Source organism: Colius striatus, chromosome 4 (assembly GCF_028858725.1).
Source record: "Colius striatus isolate bColStr4 chromosome 4, bColStr4.1.hap1, whole genome shotgun sequence".
NCBI lineage: Eukaryota > Metazoa > Chordata > Aves > Coliiformes > Coliidae > Colius > Colius striatus.
In genome coordinates, this window is record NC_084762.1 from 78,215,709 (window position 1) to 78,237,472 (window position 21,764).

At 39.1% G+C, this 21,764-nt stretch overlaps 1 protein-coding gene across 5 annotated transcripts in view; it reads left to right on the top strand.

Annotated features, from left to right (window-relative positions):
* OXR1 (oxidation resistance 1) overlaps positions 1 to 21,764 on the top strand; it is a 264,521-nt gene that overhangs the window by 188,172 nt on the left and 54,585 nt on the right. For 3 of the 5 annotated variants that reach the window (XM_061995217.1, XM_061995219.1, XM_061995220.1), the window contains exon 4: positions 14,530 to 14,612. In XM_061995217.1, the coding sequence (XP_061851201.1) occupies positions 14,530 to 14,612 (83 nt within the window). Of the gene's footprint in view, positions 1 to 3,410; positions 3,638 to 14,529; positions 14,613 to 21,764 lie in introns of those variants that run through there. The other 2 variants (XM_061995218.1, XM_061995221.1) reach the window with 1 other exon arrangement.

The window sequence follows — 21,764 nt, forward strand, 5'->3', positions numbered from 1 at the left end:
CATCAGGTCTTTTAGGATACAGCTCAAGCACCTCTCTGGCTGCTCAGGTTTGGGACTTTGGGATCGAGCTACAAGACCAGATTGTACTTTTATTTACAGCAAAAGATTAGCATAGTATATTATCATCATAATACCTGCAAATATTATAATAAATGTAGACATATTCTGACAGACGTTTCTGTGGCTAGTGAGGGTGTTTTTGTGTGTAATACCCATATGAATGCATCTCCACTGGTGCCACAGTTTCTCTGTCTCTTTGAGCTAACATACATTTGCACTGAAGGCAATGAGTCTAGCCTGCAACTTCCTTCTTCCTTTTCTTCTCATCTTTCTGCTCATCTCTTGCTTTGCTACTTGTGCTTCCGCAGGTGTTCACACACAACTTGACCAGATCTGGAGAATTAACTCGGGTTAGTATTACACATACCCCCACTCCTCTAAAAAATATATTTAGTTAGTTTTGACTTAACTAGAAGATATTTTAAATGAATCCGCTTTACAGCACAGTTCATTCTCCTGCCAAATGAATGCCTATGCTCATACCGGTAGCATGGGAGCAGGCACAAGTAATCAAGAGCAGGTAGGACCAGCTGCTTCTTTTGGAGGGCCAGTTTGAAGTGAATGAGTTACAGAGATATGGTTTCTGCATTGATACTTTAGGCCAGAAAATAAATCCAGAGGAGATCTTTGCTGGACATTCATAGATCATATACAAACTTATTAGCCCTCCTTAGCAAGATGCTGGTGGTTTCTAGACACTGAGGACATAAAGAAAATATGATCTAGTTTCTGTAAAGGTGTGCAAGATCAATATATGTATAGAAAGTTATAAATATTGTAGAACATATATATTTGGTTCGGTTTCACTGTAAATGGGACACACATTGCATATATACATAGTGTTTACATTGCTCTTACCAATGAAAAAGTTGAGGTATACTGCAAAGATTTTCAGATGGAAATACAGGATATAATCTAAAGTCTCAGCATAACTGAGACTTTATAAATTATGCAGGATTAAGCCTGGTTGGTTTTCATACCAAAATTCATTGTAAAAAATCTTGCTGTCACAAGTGTGGCACAGCTAAGCAGAAACAGCATCTTAAAGCTCCTAATAGTACCACTGGATGTTTGCTTTGAAGATCCCTACTGAAGCAGTACAGCTCTGACTATATTTTTCACAATGTAATAATAATAATAATAGTATTACCTCAGTGTCTTGAAATTTTATCAGTAGTAAGTAAATGTCATTTATCTTAAAGAGTTCTATTACCTTTTAAGAGCACAGATATCTAAATCGTGTTTTTATAGTTAAGGCAGCTCAATTGAAGAATTTTTTCTTCCTGAGTAAAAATATTGGGTTTGAGTATAGGCAATGACTTTCACTACTGGGAAAATCGCATTGCAGCAATAGGTGATCATTTTATACTTCAGTTAGACCATTTGTGAACAAAGCCGATGACAACAGTTAAAATGCAACAAATTAATAATTATCAAAACTTTTACCTTGAGTACTTCATCAAAATATTGGCTCAATATGAATCTGTAGATTCTATCACTGCAGTAGAATGGTAACTGCTGCATAATATGGGCTCGAAAGAGAAAAAAAAAGATAACTATTTCAAACCACAGGGGAAATGTATGCAATCAATACAGTAACAGAGATGCATATGTGCCTAGAATACTAGTGGACAAGCCAACTCGAAGTTTCAAAAGTGCTGAGCACCACTGTTGTAAACTAATGCCAGGTGCAAAGATGGAGGTATTTTTTTTCTAAAAGAGTTTCAACAGGGCAAAAGACCAATAATAACCTCTTCACAGCAGAAACACTGTAATGAAATTAAAACTAATTACAGTGTTTAGGGCAAGGCAAAGTTGGTAGGCAGAATAGTTTAGACACTCAACATCTAGTCGTACTTGGACCATGCAGTGACTCTGCATTTCCTGATTTATTCCTTTAGTCTTCAAACAGATTACACATCCATTTCTCTGGTCAGGTTTTGGGGAGAGGGAGAGCTAACTGTGGTTAAAATTTCTGTTTCAGTGAAAAGGTTTTATTTAAAAGTCTTGAACATCATTATCTCCTGAGCAGGGACTGATTTAAGTAGCAGAAGGGTTGATTTGAGTGTGCTGTTTACATCAAGTAACCTCAGAAATCAGCACTTGAAAATGCTGACATTAAACTCCGATTTAATTGAGCAGCTGCTACAAGTGAATAGCAGTTGAGATAGCTCAGCACTTTGTTCCTCTGTTCTGCATGTACACAATAGATTTGGCTTCACAGGAATTTTTCTTTTATTAAACAATGCTTTCATTTGCAGCTAGATGCAGCATATAATTGCATCATACCCTTGATTAGAATATAAGCACATGAACTTACAGTTCTGCATTCTTAAGGTCTGTGGCACAGGTAGTAGATGTAGACATGACTGTTCTTCTAGCCTCAATATGTACCCAACACACGTCCTAACGCAATCATGAAGTTCAATACCTTAGATATTGCTTTCTCTGTTAAAATGCTGGAACCGGTTTTATTTCTTTAACCAATAAATTTCCAACAGTTGTGAGGACAAATAATGCAATGCATACCACAAACCAATCGTCTTTAAAAAAAAAAAAAGTCTGTATACCTATTAAGTGCTGCTGGAAGACTATAAAGTGACGTAGTTAGTTCAAAGGTTGAGTCAGGTATCAAGGTTGGCAACCACTCAGGGGAGGGCAGAGGGACATGGCTGGGCTACCATACATGGTGGTGGTGGCCCAGCCGTCAAGGTCTGAGCGTGTGAGGCATAAAACTAGAACAAACCCACACAGCATCACAGCTCGTCTTGTTTTACAGTTACAGTGGTAAAACATCTTAGTATGCACGACTCTGAGAAGACTGAAAAGTAAGAGATCGCCTTGATGCTTGATTCTCATGCTAAAGCTAAAAGTTTTGTAGCACGTCGTTGTAAAGCAGTGAGCTCTCACAAAATATAACTGAACTGCTAACTGGGAAGAAGCTGATGTACAGGTGGCCGTGTGTCTGAGACAAAACGGGCCATGTCCCACGGGTGGCGGTTACAGAGGCGCTCAGGAGACCCGGGCACCACCGTTCCTCTTCGCTGCCGTCGTGAAATCGTCTTCGGGCCTGCGCCCTGCGAGCCTTCTCCGGCAGCGGACCAGCCACCTTCTGGCAGCACAGGGAGGTTTGGGTGACCTGCCTCCCCCCACAGCGCTCCCGAGGAAAAACGAGTTGCCTGTGAAGGATGCGGCGACGGGGCAGCCGCGGGAGGAGCTCCGCCGGAGCCGCCGGCCGCCACGGCCCACCGCCTGCCCGCCCGTCCGCGCCCAGAGCCGGCGGCGGCGCCGCGGCCCCTTTAAGCGGAGGCGGGGCCGAGCCCCAAAGTTTGCACAAGTTGTGGAGCGGGGCTGTGGCCGCTTGAGTTGCGTGTCCGGCGCGGCTATGGGCCCCCCCGGCCGGTAGGAGCTGGGTGCCGTCCCGCCGCCATGGACTACATCACTGCTTTTACCGGCAAAGGCGGCCGCCTCCTGCGCGGCACCGCCAGCCGCCTCTGGGGGGCCGTGCCCGGCGGCCTCCGCCAGGTCCGCTTCCAGGACGCCCGCGGGGCACCGGACCCCGCCAAGCCGGCACCAGGTACTGGCGGGGAGCGGCGGGAGTAGCACTCGGTCGGGGCCTCTCTGGGCACTGGGCTCGGCTCTCGCCCGCTCCGAGCCTCCTCCTCCTCTCCTCGCTCTGAACGGTTTCGAGGGGAGGGAGCGCGCGGGAGCGGGTGCGTTTCCCCGCGGGGAGCGGCCCGCAGCCCATGCCCTGCCGCTGGCCCGCAGGCTGGCCGGGGACACCCGCGGCGCCGCGCTGCCCCGGGGCGGTGCCGAGCGGCGGCCGGGAGAGGAAGGGGGCGAACGGAGAGCGTGGGAGGGCGGCACGCGGGGCTCGGCCCGCCCGAGGCATGCTGCGTCCCGGATGGGCTGTACCGGGGGACGGCTCTGGTAACAAACAAAACAACTTTGCTGTTGCTGCACGTCTTCTTGATTTCAGTGGTAGTGCAACTGTGTTCACTTTCGTTACGCGAACACACTTTCCTGGTGCTTTTGTTGACTACGGTTGAGGAAAGTGACTGGTGCACAAACTCCTTGGTTTGAACTTTCCTTTGTGTACAAGGTGGCTTCTGCCTCACATGCTCCTGAACAACAGGCAGTAGTACTTTGGAAGTAGATTTGGTGATGGTAAGGGCAAAATAATACATCTGCCTTTCAGTGTTCAAACAGGTCAGTCAGGAGACAGTGGCTCCTTGCCCTGTGCCTGGGAGCCTGCTTCTGTCACTCCTTGTCTTTATAATGCCATTGAGTTGTAAGTGTGAATATTTAAACTTACTCATCTGAAGTGAGCACTCGGAGTGGCAAGAAATACCACGGGCACTGGAGAGGTGGACGGCACATGTACACAGAGTGTGCAGAAGAGGATTCTAGGGATGTGATGCTATTGATAGGAGATTAAAAACAACAAAGTGCGACATAACTAGTAAAAGTAGCGTGGTCTGAGGACTAGTTGGAGAGGAAAAAGAGGTGTGAAGTTAGCTCTTTGTAGAAATCTGAAGAGCAGTGTACAGTAAATAGTAATATTTTCCTTTTTGTTTTCCTGTTTTGAGGAGCTCTGTGCTAAGTGGATATTTGCATGTTTGTCATATTCTGTAGGTAAGGTTAAAGGTAATATTAAGGACCATTAAGTTTCTTTGTTACTTTAGGTTATTTTGGAAGGTGAAATAGTTTTTTTCATCAAAAGAACCAAGATCTGATATTTATTATAGTAGACAAGGCAGCCTGTCAGATATAAGTGATATCTCTTTGTGTGCCTTAGATCACACTTCTTACACGGAAAGGATAATAGGTAACCAGCTGTTCTTTCTTTATTCAATGTCTTTGTCCTTCAAGACATACAGGGAGAGAAAGGGCTGGTAACTTGTCTTTTAGCAGTGAAATGAAGTACTTTGAGTAAGGGCTCTACAAAGTTGATGCTTACTTACACTCTTTTGCAGAAACAAAATTGTGGTAAAATGCTTTGGAATCTTCTGGTCTTCTAATCAGTTACAGGGCCTTTTGTTCAGCTGTTAATCACATGAATCCCAGGAGATGCTTTAGACTTCTTGGAAGCAAAAGCTCTCTAGGAGTATTCTTCCTCTTTTGCTCTGAGACAAAGGATTAACTTTATTGTGTTGTTTTTTTCTCTAGCTTTGAGCAGGAGATGTATTTCCCCCAAAACTTTCATAATGTCATACCTAAAATTTGTATTAATGGGAAGTGACTACAGTTCAGAAATACAGCACAAATTTCTGTGTCCATAGAATTTAATGTGCCTTTCTGACAAAGCCATAATTTGGATTTTTGTTTACCTAAGCGAAGCACACTGTGCAAGGCCCTCCTTTGCTATCTTCTCCTTCACAGGGTTTCTGTCAGTTACGGACAGAAGCAAATTCTTAGGACTGCAGAAGTATTCTTCTGGCAAGCCTTTTTCTAGCTTTCACAAACTGCCTGTGTCAAGATGTTGGGTACTGTGCAGAGGCTTTAACAATTACAATACTTAGGTTGAAATCCAACCTCTGTTTGAATTAGAGATGGATCCTCTGATGTTAATGACATAGTGTAACTACTCCAAGCATTCAGTCTATATGTGTGATGTTCTGGGTCCTGACCTACCTGTTGCTCTAACTTTTTTTCCTCACTTAGGACTTTCAGAATGATCTTTTCAGTGTTATTTCTCTTTATGTGGTTCAATTGTGACTACTTTTTGAAATAATAGTTCTGCATTAATACCTTAAAACCCTATTACCAGATTTCTGAAACAAAACTGACTTTTTTCATTCTCAATTAGTTTTACATTTCTACAATAAAGTTTACTACTATAACATGAATAAAATTGAGAAATTTACATTTGCCATTTTCTTGCTTATCTTTCTAAACAGTTGAGCTGCTGATCTGTAAGGTTTCCAAGTTCAGAGAGGCACAGTTGCTGCACCTTAAATCACTGTTCTGAACCTGCATACTATTTGATGTGCATGCAGAACAGTTGATAGTGTTTCTTAATAGGGATAAAGGAGAAACTGGGTGACTGAGTAGTGCCATAGGAAGCTGAAGCTGTAAACCTGTTTAACCAGTTTGCATTGTTTGTGTCAGCAGCCCTCTGAAGGAACTTTAGAAAGGTATTTTGTCTTTTAGTAGTTATGGTGCAGGATTAAAATGCAAGTACCAGAAGTTCTAGAGAAAGCATCTGGCTTTAGTGAAGGCCCTACCAATGCTTTCAGAGTGTAAAATGCCTTTAAAGAAACACCAGAAAAAACCCCAGCAAGCCTCGTGGGCTTAGAAATATAACTTCTGGTCTATTGATAACTTCTAGGAAGAGCTAACATGTATGAAGACCTGGATTTACCTAGAATCTTCAGCTAGAACAGAATAGTCTTATCTATACAAACCTGTTCTTTAAATGAGCCAACAGCGTGCCTCATAGTGTAGTATTTTGGTCTCTTGCCTTGTCCCCTGAGTAAGGGAAGTGTCACCAGTGGTAGGGGACGTGATTTTGCTCCTTTTGTGTGACACTGGTGAGACCATACTTTGCATATGCACTTTGGTTCGGTGTAGAACTGTTGAGGAAGGCTGCTAAGAAACTGTAGAGGGTCCAGCAGTATGTTTGGGTGCTCAGGGCGTGTGCATATGACCTGCAAAGGAGGAATTGAGTGAGCTTGGCTTTAATCTTGCAAAGAGGAGGCCAAGATACGTTAGAGGCAATCTGTGACCTGCATCTAACTAAATGGACACGCTCTTCTTGGTAGGAAGAGATGATAAAGGGGCAGCAGCCACAAGCTTTAGCTTGGGAGGTTCAGATTGGACAGTAGGAACAAACTTCACAAGGAGTGTGGCCTGTCACTAAGAGAGGTTACAGTTTTAAGTTGACCCAATTTGGTATTGATGATATTCCTGCTTCAAACTGGAAGCTGGAACAAATGTGCTCCAGAAGTTTCTTCCAGATAATGCTTTGATTCTATGAGGACATAAGTCCTTAGTTGGAGTCTTGTGCTTCTTCCCCCCTAGACATACTCACCTCCCTTCTGTCTGCTGTCACTTCTTGGAGGGCAAAGATAATACGGCACTGACAGTACTTACTTCCTGCAGTATGTCCCTCATTATATACAGAAGTTTAAGACATGAAAATCAGTCGTTCCAACTACTTTCTATGAAAATCAACCATTTTTTCTTGCTGTTTTTTCTCTCTCAAACTCATCTCAGTTGTTAATTTCCAAACCATGTGGTATGTAGGTTTATTTACATTTCTTTTCTTCCCAGTTTTTGAGTCTTGACTGGTAAGATCACTTACTGTTGATGATTATGTGGCCTGTCAGTCCTCTGTACTACAGTGAAGGTAGCAGCAGTGCATTAGAAAGGTAAGTGTGCAGGGCCAAGTTATAGTACATTGGACAAGTCTTGCTGTGAAAGTTTGTCTTCCTGTCTAAAAATCTGTCTCGGAATAACGGATGCATAAGAATAGGGTGCACTATTTCCTCACTTCATCCTTACTCAGTACTTCACTTTTAAGAAATTAACTTCAAGAGGTGTATGATAAAGTATGAGAGAGGCTTCCAGTTGGGGAGACACAATTCTGCAAGTTTTCTTGTACACCCTGTTCTGGATGAAGCACATGTGAAATGTACCAGCACCTTTCACAAAGATGCTAGTGCTTCAACTTTGATGTCTGAAAATACTTCAGTTGGTACAGGGATAAGAAGCAAATGTGATCTTGGAATGTATCAGGCTGGTGACTCAGTCGTCTTGTGATATGTTAATGTATGCACAATCTCTTCCGACTTATGCGCTACTAGTACAGAGATTTCTTGACTGTTCCCTGGGTGGGTGATGTTACATGATCTTCATGTTTTGCTTGTACTACATCTCACTCTACCTTTTTTCTCCAGGTTTTAGTGCTACAGAATTCCTTGCTTGTCCTTTTTCCCAGCCTTTGCTGTTGATTGCACTCTTCAGTTTGTTTGCTGATGTGCAATTGAACTGTTCTAAAAAGTAGTCAATTGAGAACTCATTATTATACCCCTCCATTCTACTAGTTTTCATTCCACTCCCCCACTTAGTGAACATCTGACGTAGTTCACAATTCTTGGTCCCTTTTTTGCTGTTCAACAGGATTCTGATACATCAGATGCTTTACTGAAATTCATTTTATCTGTTTCAGTCGTGTGCTAGCTGGGTTTAAGTACAGGTTATTTTAGTAGACTGATATTCTTTGACTGTATTGTGTTTTTATTTTACTGTCATGTCACTTTTTAATCTTTACTGGTTAATTTCCGTTTCTAACATTGAAACAGTTTTGAACCTGATGTTTCATTGAGAATCTGCCTGATCATGGCTGCCTGGATCACTTTCGTCTTTTTACATGTATGAATTACACCTTTCTGTTAATCAGTAAGGTGATTAATCACCTCATGTGTTTTATGTTTAGATCTCCTCTGGCCTGGTGTGGGAAGGCAAGAGAAGAGGTTGTCTTAAAAACATCATGAAACGTATTTTGATGGTGGGCTGTGATTTCAGTCTGGATTCCTCAAAGCTTTATCCAACTGAGCCTTGAAGTCTAAGGATGTAAATTGCACAAGTACTCTGGGAAATTTTATTTTTGTCCAGTCAGTATCTCTCCTATATATCCATTCATTTTGACACCTGTGGGGAGGTTATGGAGAAGGTACAGGAAGGCTACTTTTACAGTCTCTCAAAGCTATCTCTCCTACAGGCTGGAGAAGTTCTGTTCTCTTAGCCTCACTTCTCAGCCCCCGACCACCTTGGTGACCCTTTGCTGAAACAGATTTTGTTTATCAATGACTTATAACTTCTTCTCTCTTGTGCTCTCAGGCTGCTGTCTGTGCTACTGTTAATACAGCTGAGGATGCTGTTGGTTGCCCTTGTTGGGATGCACTGCTGATTTGTGTTCAGCTTGCTCCCTGCCAAGACCCCCAGGATTTTCTCAGCAAAGTTGCTTCCTGGCCAGGCAGTGCCAGCCTGTACAGCACAAGGGACTCATACTTCCCTTGCTGTTGAATTTTGGAATGTCGCCATCAGCCTATTTCTCCAGCCTGTCCAGGTCCCTCTGAATGATAGCCTTGCCCTCAAGTACATTGGCTGGTCCCTCAGGTTCAGTGTCATCTGCAAACCTAATGCAAAGAACTTACACAGTGAGGTGTTTACTGAAGCATCATCTATAACTTCTCATACACAGTAGATCTGTTTGCATGCTAGTAAGGTATTTGTAGTGCACAAGTCTGCTGCATCATTAGGATAAGCTGACTAATTTTAAGCTTTTAGGAAAAACTAGGTCCCATTGACTTAAGTGTCCAGTGTAAATTCTTAAAGATAATTTCTAAGGATAGCTTGATATTGTTGGTTGATGGTCAAGCAGTTTATGTGGAATTGTGTAGACTTGAAGATGTACAACTAAATGGGCTTAAATGTTTGAAAGAGAAGGATAATGATTATTATTGGAAAATTTTACTGTTTTTATCTCAGTAGAGCAGGCATTTTTGCAAGTTTTCATTAATATGTTTGGTCTGCAGAGAGGTTTTACAGTAAGTGGAGACTGCTCTTAGGTAGTCCCTGATGCAGTAAGCTGTATACACACCTACTTGAGATGGAACAAGGAAGGATGCTTACTGTTGATAACACATACTGTGGCACAATCTGAAAGTTTGGTGAAGCATTTCTGTTTACCCTGAATGTGAAATCTCATTTTAGAAGATAGCAAGCTCTTGTGATGCACGTACCAGGAGTGTCATGCATGGAGCTGACTTTGTCTCCTAGACAAAATAGTACTGTATTTTGAGCTATTCATGAAACATTAACAAGGTCTTGGATGCATTTAGTTTGGGGTTTTGCTTGAGAAAAACGGGAACAAAAGATAGGGATCAACAGTTTTGAGAACATGACTTACTAGGAATCAGCAACATTTGCTTAACAAGAGGAGACTAAAGGGGATGTTGTTTATGACAGTGCCTTGGTCTGAAGACCTACCATTTTTGGCCTCTTTTGTTTCTTGTTCCTAAGCTATTAGAAGATAACTGAAAATAATAATTAATTAGCATAAATATACCTAACTGTAGGAGGGGAAGGGTCAATGAGATGGTTTCTTTACCGAGATGTAGCTCCTGCTGTTAGGAACCCTGAGTCACCAAGCCTTATGGAATACAGAGATTTCCTGCTGTAATCTTTCTCTGTTCCTTTATGAATAGATTATAAAGGTATAATTGTTATTGAGCAGAACTAATCTAATAAAGGTGTAATATCTATACTTCCTCTGTTTTATCAATTAGCAAGTTGTTTCATGTCCTGCTAAATAACAATATACTCAGATATTTCAAGGAAGCGTTTCTTTACTTTCCTGTAATTCATTTTTTTTTTTTAAAAATACCCCATATGTGCTGCATGGTTGGGTTTTCTTTTTAAGATCCTGTGAAATATTGTGTCCTAGACAAACATTTAACAAGGCTGCCTCCTCTGCCTTTTCCTTAAACACATGTAAATCTAATGCACAACTTGCAGTTTGGGGGAAGGTGGGGAGATGAATCATCTTTTTATCATTTTCTGGTCCATAATAAGCTCAATTATTAATTGTAAAGAATATGCAATAAATTTTTACTTGTGCAACTTTATCTCAAAGGATACTACTTTGGTTTACAAATTTTTTGCTCTGGAAAAAGTCATCTTTGTAATTTCTGTTAACATTGAAATGAATAGAAGATAAGTAGCTGAGAAACATGGCATGAGATGTAATCTTATCATGCAAAAAAATAGTAGGTTTAAAGGAAAAATTAATACATTTTTCTCTATGCAATGCTTGAAGATACACCTAAGCAGTTCTTAACATCTGTCATTGCGTTGTTGCTCACAGCAGAGATCTTTACCAGCTTCTTTTTTGCCAGAAGTCCGAAGGATGTGCTAGAAGCATCAGCAAGCACAACACTGAAGGTCTACAATTCAGCTCAGATGGCATACCAGGAAATAAGAAATATCGCTCAAGAAATGTTATTCTTATGTCAATTTGAACTATGAGTGCCATGGGAGTATTTTCAGTCAACCAAAGTGCAGTGACACAGAGCCATACACAAGCAATTAGTAGAACTTGCCTATAAATGTTGGAATTCAATTTCAGTTGTCTTCAAATTTCAGTTTAATAATGCCACTGACTATTACACATTTTAAGGATAAAGCTGCCTCATTGAAGGCTGTGTGATCCTAAAACTTAATGTTCCTAAAACCCCTTTCTCTGGTCTTGTATCAGTATGTTAGAACAAGTCCTTCTCTTTGACTATATTGATCATCGTGTCTAACCATTCTTATGCTGCTGTTATTTAATATTAAGTTTCTGTATGCATGCATTCAAACTAAATATTGGTCTGGTGTAATTTTGAACATTGCCTTCTGTAGCTTTCTAGTCCTAGTCTGTTAAATCTTAGACAGTTGACATATGCTTCTCATTTGTGGATCTGATTTGTACTTTTTTTCAATTCATTGTTTCAAGCTGTTGTGGAGACCCAGTCTTGTGAAATGTTAGTTTGGAATTAGGGCATCAACCCTGATGTTAGAAAGGTTTAACTTTTGTTTCTGTCTAAAAGAGCATGTCTGGAGATCTGATAACCTAGCACCACAGATATCCTTGTTCAACAAGTTACTGTTGACTCTTGAGGTTGTACGCGGTGTGGTCAGTGGTGTTAGATTTCTCTTGTATCGAAGAACATCAGCCTTTAGTTGCCTTGCTGATTTACTGCTGGCAGAGATGGTAACAATTGTGTGTAACCTAACAAGCTGAGCTTGTATGCAAAAGAGTTGTCATCAGGAAAATAAATAATGTAAAATGAAAGGATGAGACTGATCCCATTAGTGCCGATGCCTTTTCAGGGCACAGCATCCTATGCTGGTGCTTGTTTCCACTTTCACTTGTGTCCCTAGTATTCTAGGAAACAAGGATGGCTGCAAGACTTTTTTTTCTCTAAAAAATAAACAGCCCGCTCATTCAATGAAAGATAGTTAGAGGGTTTTCAATATGCTTTCAGTGAGGCTGAATTCATGTCTCTGCTACTCTGACCTGCTTTCACATTTGAAATAACTAGTTTTGTTTCTGAGATGTTAGGTGAAATGGCTGGGTTTTGTACAGACAGCTCAAGCACCTGGGCTGTGGGCAGGTGTGAATTTTGATAGCTGTATTTGGGTGCTCAGCACACACGTGGCTCAGCGCTGCCTCCATCTCTCCTGGGCTTGAGGAACTGTGTTCACAGCAGGTTATGAAACACTTGAACCCTGCATCTCCTTGTATCTGCATAGTGAGGGGGAAATAGTGCTATCACAGAGGGAAGTGGGCACTGATGGGAAGGGGAGGAATTACTGTTTTAGGTATAGGAGAGGATGACATTTAAAAAAAAAAACTATGAAGAGCTACAGATTATAAGCTTCTGGGGGATTTGTGGTAGAGGTTCTCTTGGCATCTGCCTTCTCCCAAGGTGCCTCCAAAGGGACCCTCATTCCCCACTCCCGTTCCTGAGCTGCTGATAGTTACTTGATATATAAAGCACAGTAGGTCCTTTTGCCCTGAAGAACCAATAACTCTCCTGTTGTTTTTTTCTGTCTGGCCTAAAGAACAGAACTGGTGATTTGTATGATATTTTACTCTGCTATTCAGTTACTAGAGAGGGTGAGGAAAGCTTTACTTGACCTCTTGAGTAGCACCTGTCTATAAACTCTTTGGATGCTTGTACACAAACTAGTAAGAAGAAAAAGGAAACTTAAATTTGGGTTAGGAACCTCTCCTGCAAACAACAACAGGATACATACAAATGAAGCATATATATGCATTTGTAGCATAGGGCTTCTAAGCTGGGCGGGAGCAGGGAAAGAAGATACTTGTTCTACAATAGGAGTGCTCTATGTATAGATTATTAAGGTGTGTATTGGATGCTGGATGAAGTCAGTCTTTCTTCGGCTACATCCTTTGACTTTTGCTTAAGAGCATTTGAACCAGGCTGCTGTTGAAAGATTAGGCTGTTGGCAAAGCTTTGATATGGGCTGAACAGTTTGGAACAGCTACAGTCAAGCAGCTGTTGCAGTTTTTCAGTAGCTTGCTGAACAACCTGTTGTGTTGCAAGGTCAGGTAGAAACTTTGATAACAAGACCTGGAAGAGGATAATATTGGCTACTGTTAAGTCCATATGCAAACTTTGAGTATATTTTATTCATTACTGAATTGCTGTAATTTGTAATGTCTTTAAAGAAAAATGTTCATGTAATCAGAAATAATGATTTCTTATATGTAACTTTTTAAAAGCTGCAATTAGTAAGGAATACTTTAATGTATTGAATGAAGATAGCAGGATGCAGAGTTACAGTGTCTGGATTTTCAGAATATCTAGAAAGTTTTAAAAAGTAGGTGTTGACTGTCATTCATAGCTATAAAAATTTACCATAATTAATACCATCTGTAGATCAGTTTTTATCATATAGATGTGGCAACATTTTTCCTCAAACTTCTTTAAGTATATAAAAAAGTAGAATTAGTCCAGTGTTTAATTCCTTATTATGTAAAGAATGTATCGAAGTGGGAGTAGAACCAGTCTTATCGTGGCATGAAAACTCATTCACATAAGTTTTATGGGCTCTTAATAGCAGATATTTAACTGTTGACCTTTAAGACTTTGTGACAGAGACCTAAGTACTTAACAGACTTAGGCATATTTTTTTTTAGATGAATATATATAAATGGCTATGTTAAAACATTTTTTCTAGAGATATAGAATTAAATGCTTTCTGAATTATGCAAGTACACTCTTGCATTGTGTTTGTTATAAATACCAAGCTGATCACTATAAAAATGTAGAGTATACTTCAGGTACAGATTGTCGTTGCTTTGGCCTATGAACTGGAGGTCGTCACAATACAATAGCTCAATAAAGAGTTCTTAACTTGTGTTATTTACTTGGAATCTTTATTGGTTTTGTACAGGCTGTATGTGTTTGGTGCAGACAGGATAAGTTTGAAGTTAAACACTAATGCTCTTTGTTTTGTAAAAGAAAAAGCATTAAATACTCTATATTTAAACAGTGACAAAAAAATCCCAACTGATTAGATCAAACATGCAGAAGCTCTAGGTCTTGCTCTAGATGAAAGCAGAGTAGGTACATTATAAAACCAATTAAACATAGTAGTTCCAGAAATGTTGCTTGCTTGATTAGTCTTCCTTCATTAATAGCTTCCTGACTAGCAGTGAGTACTTATGCAGTTAATTGATTCCCAGTTATCGTGGTTTATATTGGTTAAGCATTGCAGAGGAATGAAGTCCCTATTCTGGCAGCTGGCTGTCTGTTAGACAGAGTCACCGGGAGCAAGCTGTGTAACTGGTGAATTAGATGTCTGCCCACGGGGCTGTAGTCAGCAGCCTGTGACAGTACTGAGAGAGGAAAATGAATTTAACACGCACGTTGCCTCAATTTTTTTCAGACACTGGCCAGAAGAAGACCCCAGACAAGAAAGATGGGCGACGAATGTCTTTTCAAAAGCCTAGAGGGACTATTGAATATTCTGTAAGTTACTGCTTTATTGTTAGAATATTGTTGCATAGCAGGTGCAGGCTTAAAACTTTCATTACAAAATACAGGTGAAACAGTAATGTATGTTACCTTTAATCTTAGAATTCTCTGTATCTGATGGCTGCTTTTGACAGAAATTAAATCTGGAATTATTGAGTAGTCCTTGAGTAATGCTATTTTATTTGTTTGGTTTTGTGGGGTTTTTTAAGTTACATTTTTTTCCTCAAGAAACCAAGCTAATCAATCTGCCAGGTTCACTTTCAGATAACTAATGACAAACAGAGCATAACAATAATTATACAATCAGATGCAAGTTCTCTGCTTTTAGCATTATTAATAAACTGTTGACATCAGGAGAAATAAGAACGAAATGGAGGTAGAAGCTATATCTTGATACTGACCTTCTTGCATTCTAACAATTTTTATAGATGTATACCTTTTACTGTACAGATCTGTTTCTGCAGCAGTATCTGAAAATGGAGCCTTTCTCTGCCTGTTCTGTTCTTGAAATGACCCTCAAACTGTACTGCAGTCAGCTTTTCACGTTTGTGGTTACTAAGGGAAACTGAAGTGAGAAGTATCTGTCTTGTTATATACTGAAACTATAATTAAGCCTATAAATAATACTTAAAGCGTTGATGTTAAAATAGGGGAAGCCTGTCTCAGTTTCTTCTGCCTTTGAAGCCAGACACGATAAAAATGAGAACTTATTTTTATAATAAAAAGTCTTTGCTTGACCTCTTCACGTTCTCTTATTTCAGCAATAAGAGATACAGAGGAGACTTAATGGCACATTAAGGTGTGATATGGCTTAACTACTGAGAAGGCTGTGGTAGTCATTTGTAGAGAGGCAGAGGGTACATTTTGGAGTGAGAAGCGCTTCATTAGTGTGGCTTGTTTTGGGAATTTGAATATCATTCTATCCTGTTTCCTTGAAGTTAAAATTCAAAAAAAGATATTTCTACCTCTTAGGTTTTAGCAGCTGAAGAAAGGTAAAGTACATGTGACATTTTTTTTAACCTCATTTTGTGTGAAATAATTGGAAAAAAAATGCTTAGGTGTAACTGTAAAACTGGGGCTCCTCTTCAGTCAGAAAATCCCATAACTTGTCCCTTGCCACCATATGCATGCATTTACCTTGCTGTTTAAGATTCCAGGTAAATCTGAAGCACCAAAGTTTCCTTTTTTACAATGAGTATGTTGATGTCAAATGCTTCTGCAGGGTTTTATGTTCCTGTAGGTGGGGTTTTTATTTTTGCAAAAACACTGAAGTATGCATCACTTCCTTGTGAGTCAAAAAGACGATTCACAAGAATCAAAGGCTTTTTTGACTTTAAATTTACTCCCACTTCCAAAGGAGCCTGTTGCGTGTATGGAACATGGTGCACTTCACAAATGCTGTATTCTGTTTGGTCATGCTGTACACTTCACTCAAAGTACTTGAGTAACATGAAGTTTTGAGAGCTTTGAGTCAGGCACGTGTGTTTTAATAAAATACACAGATCTAACCTTTAGAAACTGAGGTTATGTTCACTATATGTTTGAGAGGGCTAGTTGCTATTGTGATAATTTGCAACTATTACTATTTGTGACTTTGTTCCATGTGAAGAAGTGAACTTATGCCTGTTTTTTGCCTTCATCCTAATACCTCTCAAAGTGACAACACATATAAAGACATATATCTACAAGTGTATTTACATGTCTAAATCAGTTGCTGCTTTGAGTAGCTGCTACTTCTACCAAAGAATGAAAATGGAACACACACCCATGTACCCGCTCTCTATTGTTGAAAGTTAGGGGGCTTTTTTAATGTGTGTTTCCAGTGGCTAGATGGTTTTAGGAGGGAAGAACTTACTTGTATTCCTCCAGTTTGGAGTGAGATAGAATCTCACTAATGCAAATTCTGGGGTTTTAAAATACCATTTTCCATCAGATTTTTTTTTTTTTTAAAGAGAATCATTACTTTGGGGACAAATAAACAGTAAAATGTATTTTCTCTTCAAAGCTAAAAAAAAAAAAAAACAGTTAATGTTTAAGATTTTAATATAAAATTCCCAAACTTGACGTTACTGTTCTTTATGTAGCACCAGAAAGAAGGTATCAACAGATGTGGTAATAAATGAAGGCATCAAGTTCTAAGGTGCCTCTAAAGGATGCAGAAAACTCTGGTTTGTTTTAGCTCTTTATCTGTTGTCAACAGATTTTTTTTTTTTTTTTTTTTAAGGTAATATAGCTTCTACTTTTCTGGATGTCAGTCAACAGATTAGATGGAAATTGGTATTATCTATTATTATTTGACATAACTTCATTATTTTAACATTAACAGAAGTCTTTTCTGTTACATAGCATACAAACAGAACCAGTGTCTGACTACAGGTGTTTGTAGAACAGTCAAGAACTGTAGAACAATAAAGGAGCATAAGCAGCAATGATAATAGCATGCTAGCAGTTGCATGACTTCAGCATAAGCCTTCAAACCCCTCTTCCTTTTTGAGGAGAAAAAAATAGTTGTGGCTATTAAAACTTTTTTTTTTCTCAAGTGCTGTACAGGAAAAACACTTTCTGCTTAGAAGAATTACAGATGAGCAGTGGAGGCAGATGATCTGGTTTATCAGTGTTGGAGGCTCCAATCCTCCTTCCCCTTTAGCTCTCTGGGTATCAGTGGCTGTGGTGTTCTCCTGTTAGAGCAGATATGCACCTAATGCACAGTGTATGTTTTCCAGGTCATGAGAAGAGCATTGTATCAGTTAATGAAGGTCTCAAAAGCCTAGACTAGCCTGGAGTCTTAAGACTGAATTTAAAGTCAGAGTCCTCAGTATTGAGCTACCAGTCTCCCTCCATGTGATTTTTTTTTCTACTTTTTTTTCCCCCTAGTTGTTCAATGGCAGAGTCTGACATCCGGAATCTGGATGTGCACTCTTTTATCTTTGTTCTAGTTAGAAACCACTTAGATATGTGTACTGAGAACAAAATTATTGACGTCGATTTCCTAAAGTAAAACCAGGAGGAATCTTTGATCCTTTCTTAGCTTAATGGGTGTGGGTGGCAAGTGTTTTGTGATGAGCGTCAAACAGGTGAAAGCTCATTAGACTTTGAACCCAGTGAATACCTGGGATTTCTTGTTGCAATAACTTGCTGAACATACTTATGAGAGCAGATAAATGGAGAGTATCTCCTAATATCTTTTCTAGAGGGACTGTGGATTTTGTTTTCAATCCTAGGGTAGCTTAGAGAGTGCTAAATGTTCTCTCTTCTGCTAGTTTTATTGCCACTGTAAGCCTTTACATGCTGCAGCTACATGCTCAGGAGTTTTGGGGTGTTCCTCTTGTTGTTTCCATTTCACAGCCAGAGATCATTTTGCTGTCTGTCACTTTTCTTTGAGCATACCAATGTCATACTTTTTTTTTTCTTACACAAAATGGGGAAATAAGAAAATGTGTGTCATAACAACATTACGTGTTACCTTCTATCTCATTTCAAAATTATTTATGAAGTTAGTATTACAATATTTACAAGTTCAGTTTCCCTGATATCGCATATTATGGAAATTAGGCCTATTAACAATTACTTAATAGAGTCATGATTAGTTATTTCTAAAGGCTTAGATACAATACCAAAGATGATGTGTTCTTTCGCCCTCCTTCCAGCCTTCTAATCACTTTAATTATGTAAGATCCATTTTGAATAGACCTAAACTACTGGTGTGGGGTATTTTTCTGTTTCTTGAAATACTTAAAATTATTTTTGCACTCTGATTCATATGTGTATTCAGTGTATATTTTTTAATGGGGAAAACAAAAATACCACTGGTTTTTTTGAGATGCAGTGACAGTGGAGAATTTGGATTTAATTAAGTTTTTTTAAAAACAACTTGCCAGTTGCTGGTCCAACAGAAATGTAGGCAGTTTGAACCATAGTCAGTGATGACTTTAAAGTTTTTTTTTTCTGCTGGTGCACACAAGCACACCTGACAAACAGAGATGTGCAAGTCATGCTCTGTAAATGAAAAATGGGTAATGGGATGTACCTCTGCCCAAACGGGGACACAATAATTTGAAGAGGATGTTTTGATTTAGGATTTTAGTGGAAAGAGAAGATGAAAGGTATGAATCTTAAGTATCTCTTACTGTATCTAGTCGTATCTGTAAAAACTGATGTCAGCTAACAGGATTTTAGACTTATATGTGAGTGACTACATAAGGTAGAACTAGGTAATAAGGTCTTATATGTCTTCCCTCCTTGTAAAGAGTCAATGACTGGAAGGTCTTGCTACTGAGTATAGGAAAGCTACTTAAAATTGAGAAAATTTTTCAACAGAAGTTATTATACAAAGCAGAGTTTGTTTAAGATACAGGCAGTCCTGGTCAAGTGAGTCTTGTTTTCTTTTGACATTTTCATTGAGTATCTTTCAATCTTTAGATTCAAGTCAACATGTTGAAGGAAGCAAAGCCAATGCAACATATATATGTATATATATTAAGTCACTTTAAGATACCAGCTGACCTGCTCAAGTCTATTTGTCTGTTGTATCTAGTGACAGGACTAAGGGGTTATGGAAAGGACCTGGAAAACAAAAAGTTCCATTTAAACATAAGGAAAAACTATTTTACTGTGAGGGTGACGGAGCACTGGAACAGGTTGCCCAGAGAAGGTGTGGAGTCTCCTTCTCTAGAGGTTTTCAAAACCCACCTGGACAAATCCCTTTGCGACCCGATCTAGGTGGATTTGCTTTAGTAGGGAGGATGGACTAGATGATCTCTAAAGGTCCCTTCCAACTCCTACCATTCTATCATTCTTTGAAATGTTTCTGGAAACAAAATAGTGGTTTTGATAGTTCTTTTGCAGAGATTTACTTGTATTGGCACAAATCTTCCCATTCTGTTAAAATCATGAAACAGTGCAGTCGCTATTTATCACCTTCTTGTGTTCTCTAAAGGGGAAACTCATGAAAATTCAACATACTGCTTTAATATAAAAATATTTATATTAAATTCTTAGTGTTCAGAATAGTGTTCCAATAGCTACATGCGTAATGCATAGAAAGGTTCTTTTCTGGAGGAGAAGGAATGAGTTTCTGCCTTCTCTTCCAGTATTGAATTGATGAGGAAAAAAATGATTCAAAAAGCTGGGTGGTGCTTTGGTATGTGGTTGAATGTTTTTAATTTGTTTGCTCTTAAACTGTGCTCCTCTACAAAATTATTCTTTCAGCCTTTGATACTTAAGTTTTTAATTTTTTTTTTTTTAAATTATAGAAAGCCTGAGAGTTGGAAAATAGGCCTTTTAATATAGGGAGATACTTCAGGACATCTTTATTATGTGAATGATTTCTTTGTTTTAAGAAAGTATCAGTGCTAGTCTCTGAAATACCATGTAGTGTGGAGATCTGCCTGTGCAAACTTTACAGCTAAATGAAAAAAAGGAAGCTTCTATTTGCCATTCTTGTGTTTGTGATTTGTGAGATAAACCCTTTAGTTGCCAAGAGATCTCACTAGATGATTTTATTTCTAAAGACTGAAAAGAGTGAATACTTCAGTTTTGTGGATTTTAATTGAATGTTTTGCATTAATAAATTTATATAGGAATATCTAACTAGCAGGTAACTTGTCCTGTGACGTGTATGTGAGAACAGACTTTTTAATTGGGCAAAGCTTTTGAATCTTACTTTACAGTTTGTTTTAGCAAGCCTTCTGTATTATGTAGGGCTTCTGATGGAAACACTACTGTATATAAAGAATTGTCAGAATTAGAGTTTTATCTAAAAGAGTGAATTGCTGTTTCTTTGGCAGTACATTTTTTTTTTTCTTTAGTGAATCTGGGCTCATTTATGCAACTTTACAAAATTATAGTAAATTCTGCATGGAAAATTAGTTTTTAACGCTTACTTGTGAACTGTAATCATGTTAGTATCCCAAATTGCCCTCTTTCTATTTGTTGAACAGCCTTCAAAATACATCATATTTGCAGCATTTGTACCAGGACAACCCACTTCTCTATTGGAAGGATATATTTGTCAGTTATAGTTTTGTTTTTATTAACTTTTTTCAAAATTAAGTCATGTTAGGGAACACATGTTGACAGTACAGGAGTAACAATGTATTTCTTTTCCTTAGTTCTTCTGGGATGAATGTTCAGTATTAAGATTTGAAATATTTTAATGGGAATGCATTTTGACGAGCAACTATTTGTTATGTATTACTTTTGCTTTGCAGTCTGTAGGAACTCTGCCAGCTATTCTTGCAATGCAAAACTATTTTACTGTGCACTGGCACAGACTGCCCAGGGAGGGTGTGGAGTCTCATTGTCTGGAGGTCTTCAAAACCCTCCTGGACGTGTTCCTGTGTGACTTGATCTAGGTGGACCTGCTTTGATGAGGGGTTGGACTAGATAATCTCTAAAAGTGCCTTCCAATCCCTACCATTCTACGATTCTATAAAATAAAATGTAGTAAACTATTAATCATCCAATATTAACTATATCTATAACCTGTAGATACAAATTCATCCACTCAGACAAAATGTTTGTTGCTTCTGTGAAGAACAGATGTGCCTTTTTACATTATACTGACAAAAAACCATATAGTGGTTATTAGTTACATGAAATACACTAGTCCAACTGGAACAGTCCACAACAGGATATGGCGGAAAGCTTTCTACCCCAATGTTATATAATTGCTTACCTCCACTGCAATGTACAATGTCTACTCTTGGAGCAAGCAGTACCAAAAGTTACTAGGACATGTACACTCTGAGACTTCCCCTTCCCTGTACTTGCCCTACCCTCAAACTTATTGTTGCCCTGGTTCAATCATTCAAGGAGAAGTAAAGCATGTCAGTGCTTTGCTAGCAGGAGTTGGTAAGACATGCAAGAAGTAGTGCTCCCACATTCTTGTTAATGGAGTGAATGAAGAGCAGAAGATACCTTGTGAACATGTAGTCAGCTAATGATAGCCACTGACTTTCTCAAAACAATCATTTGTAGAATATACACTGAAAAGAAAAATATGGCTTTCTCTATTTCTGTCTTCCACCTTTCCTACTTTACCCTTAAAAATTAAAAGAATTTAAAAGAGAAAGCTTTCTTTTCTGTAACTGTCAAGAAAAATAAGGGTTCAGTGAATAACGTGAAAATAGAAGAAAAAATGACACC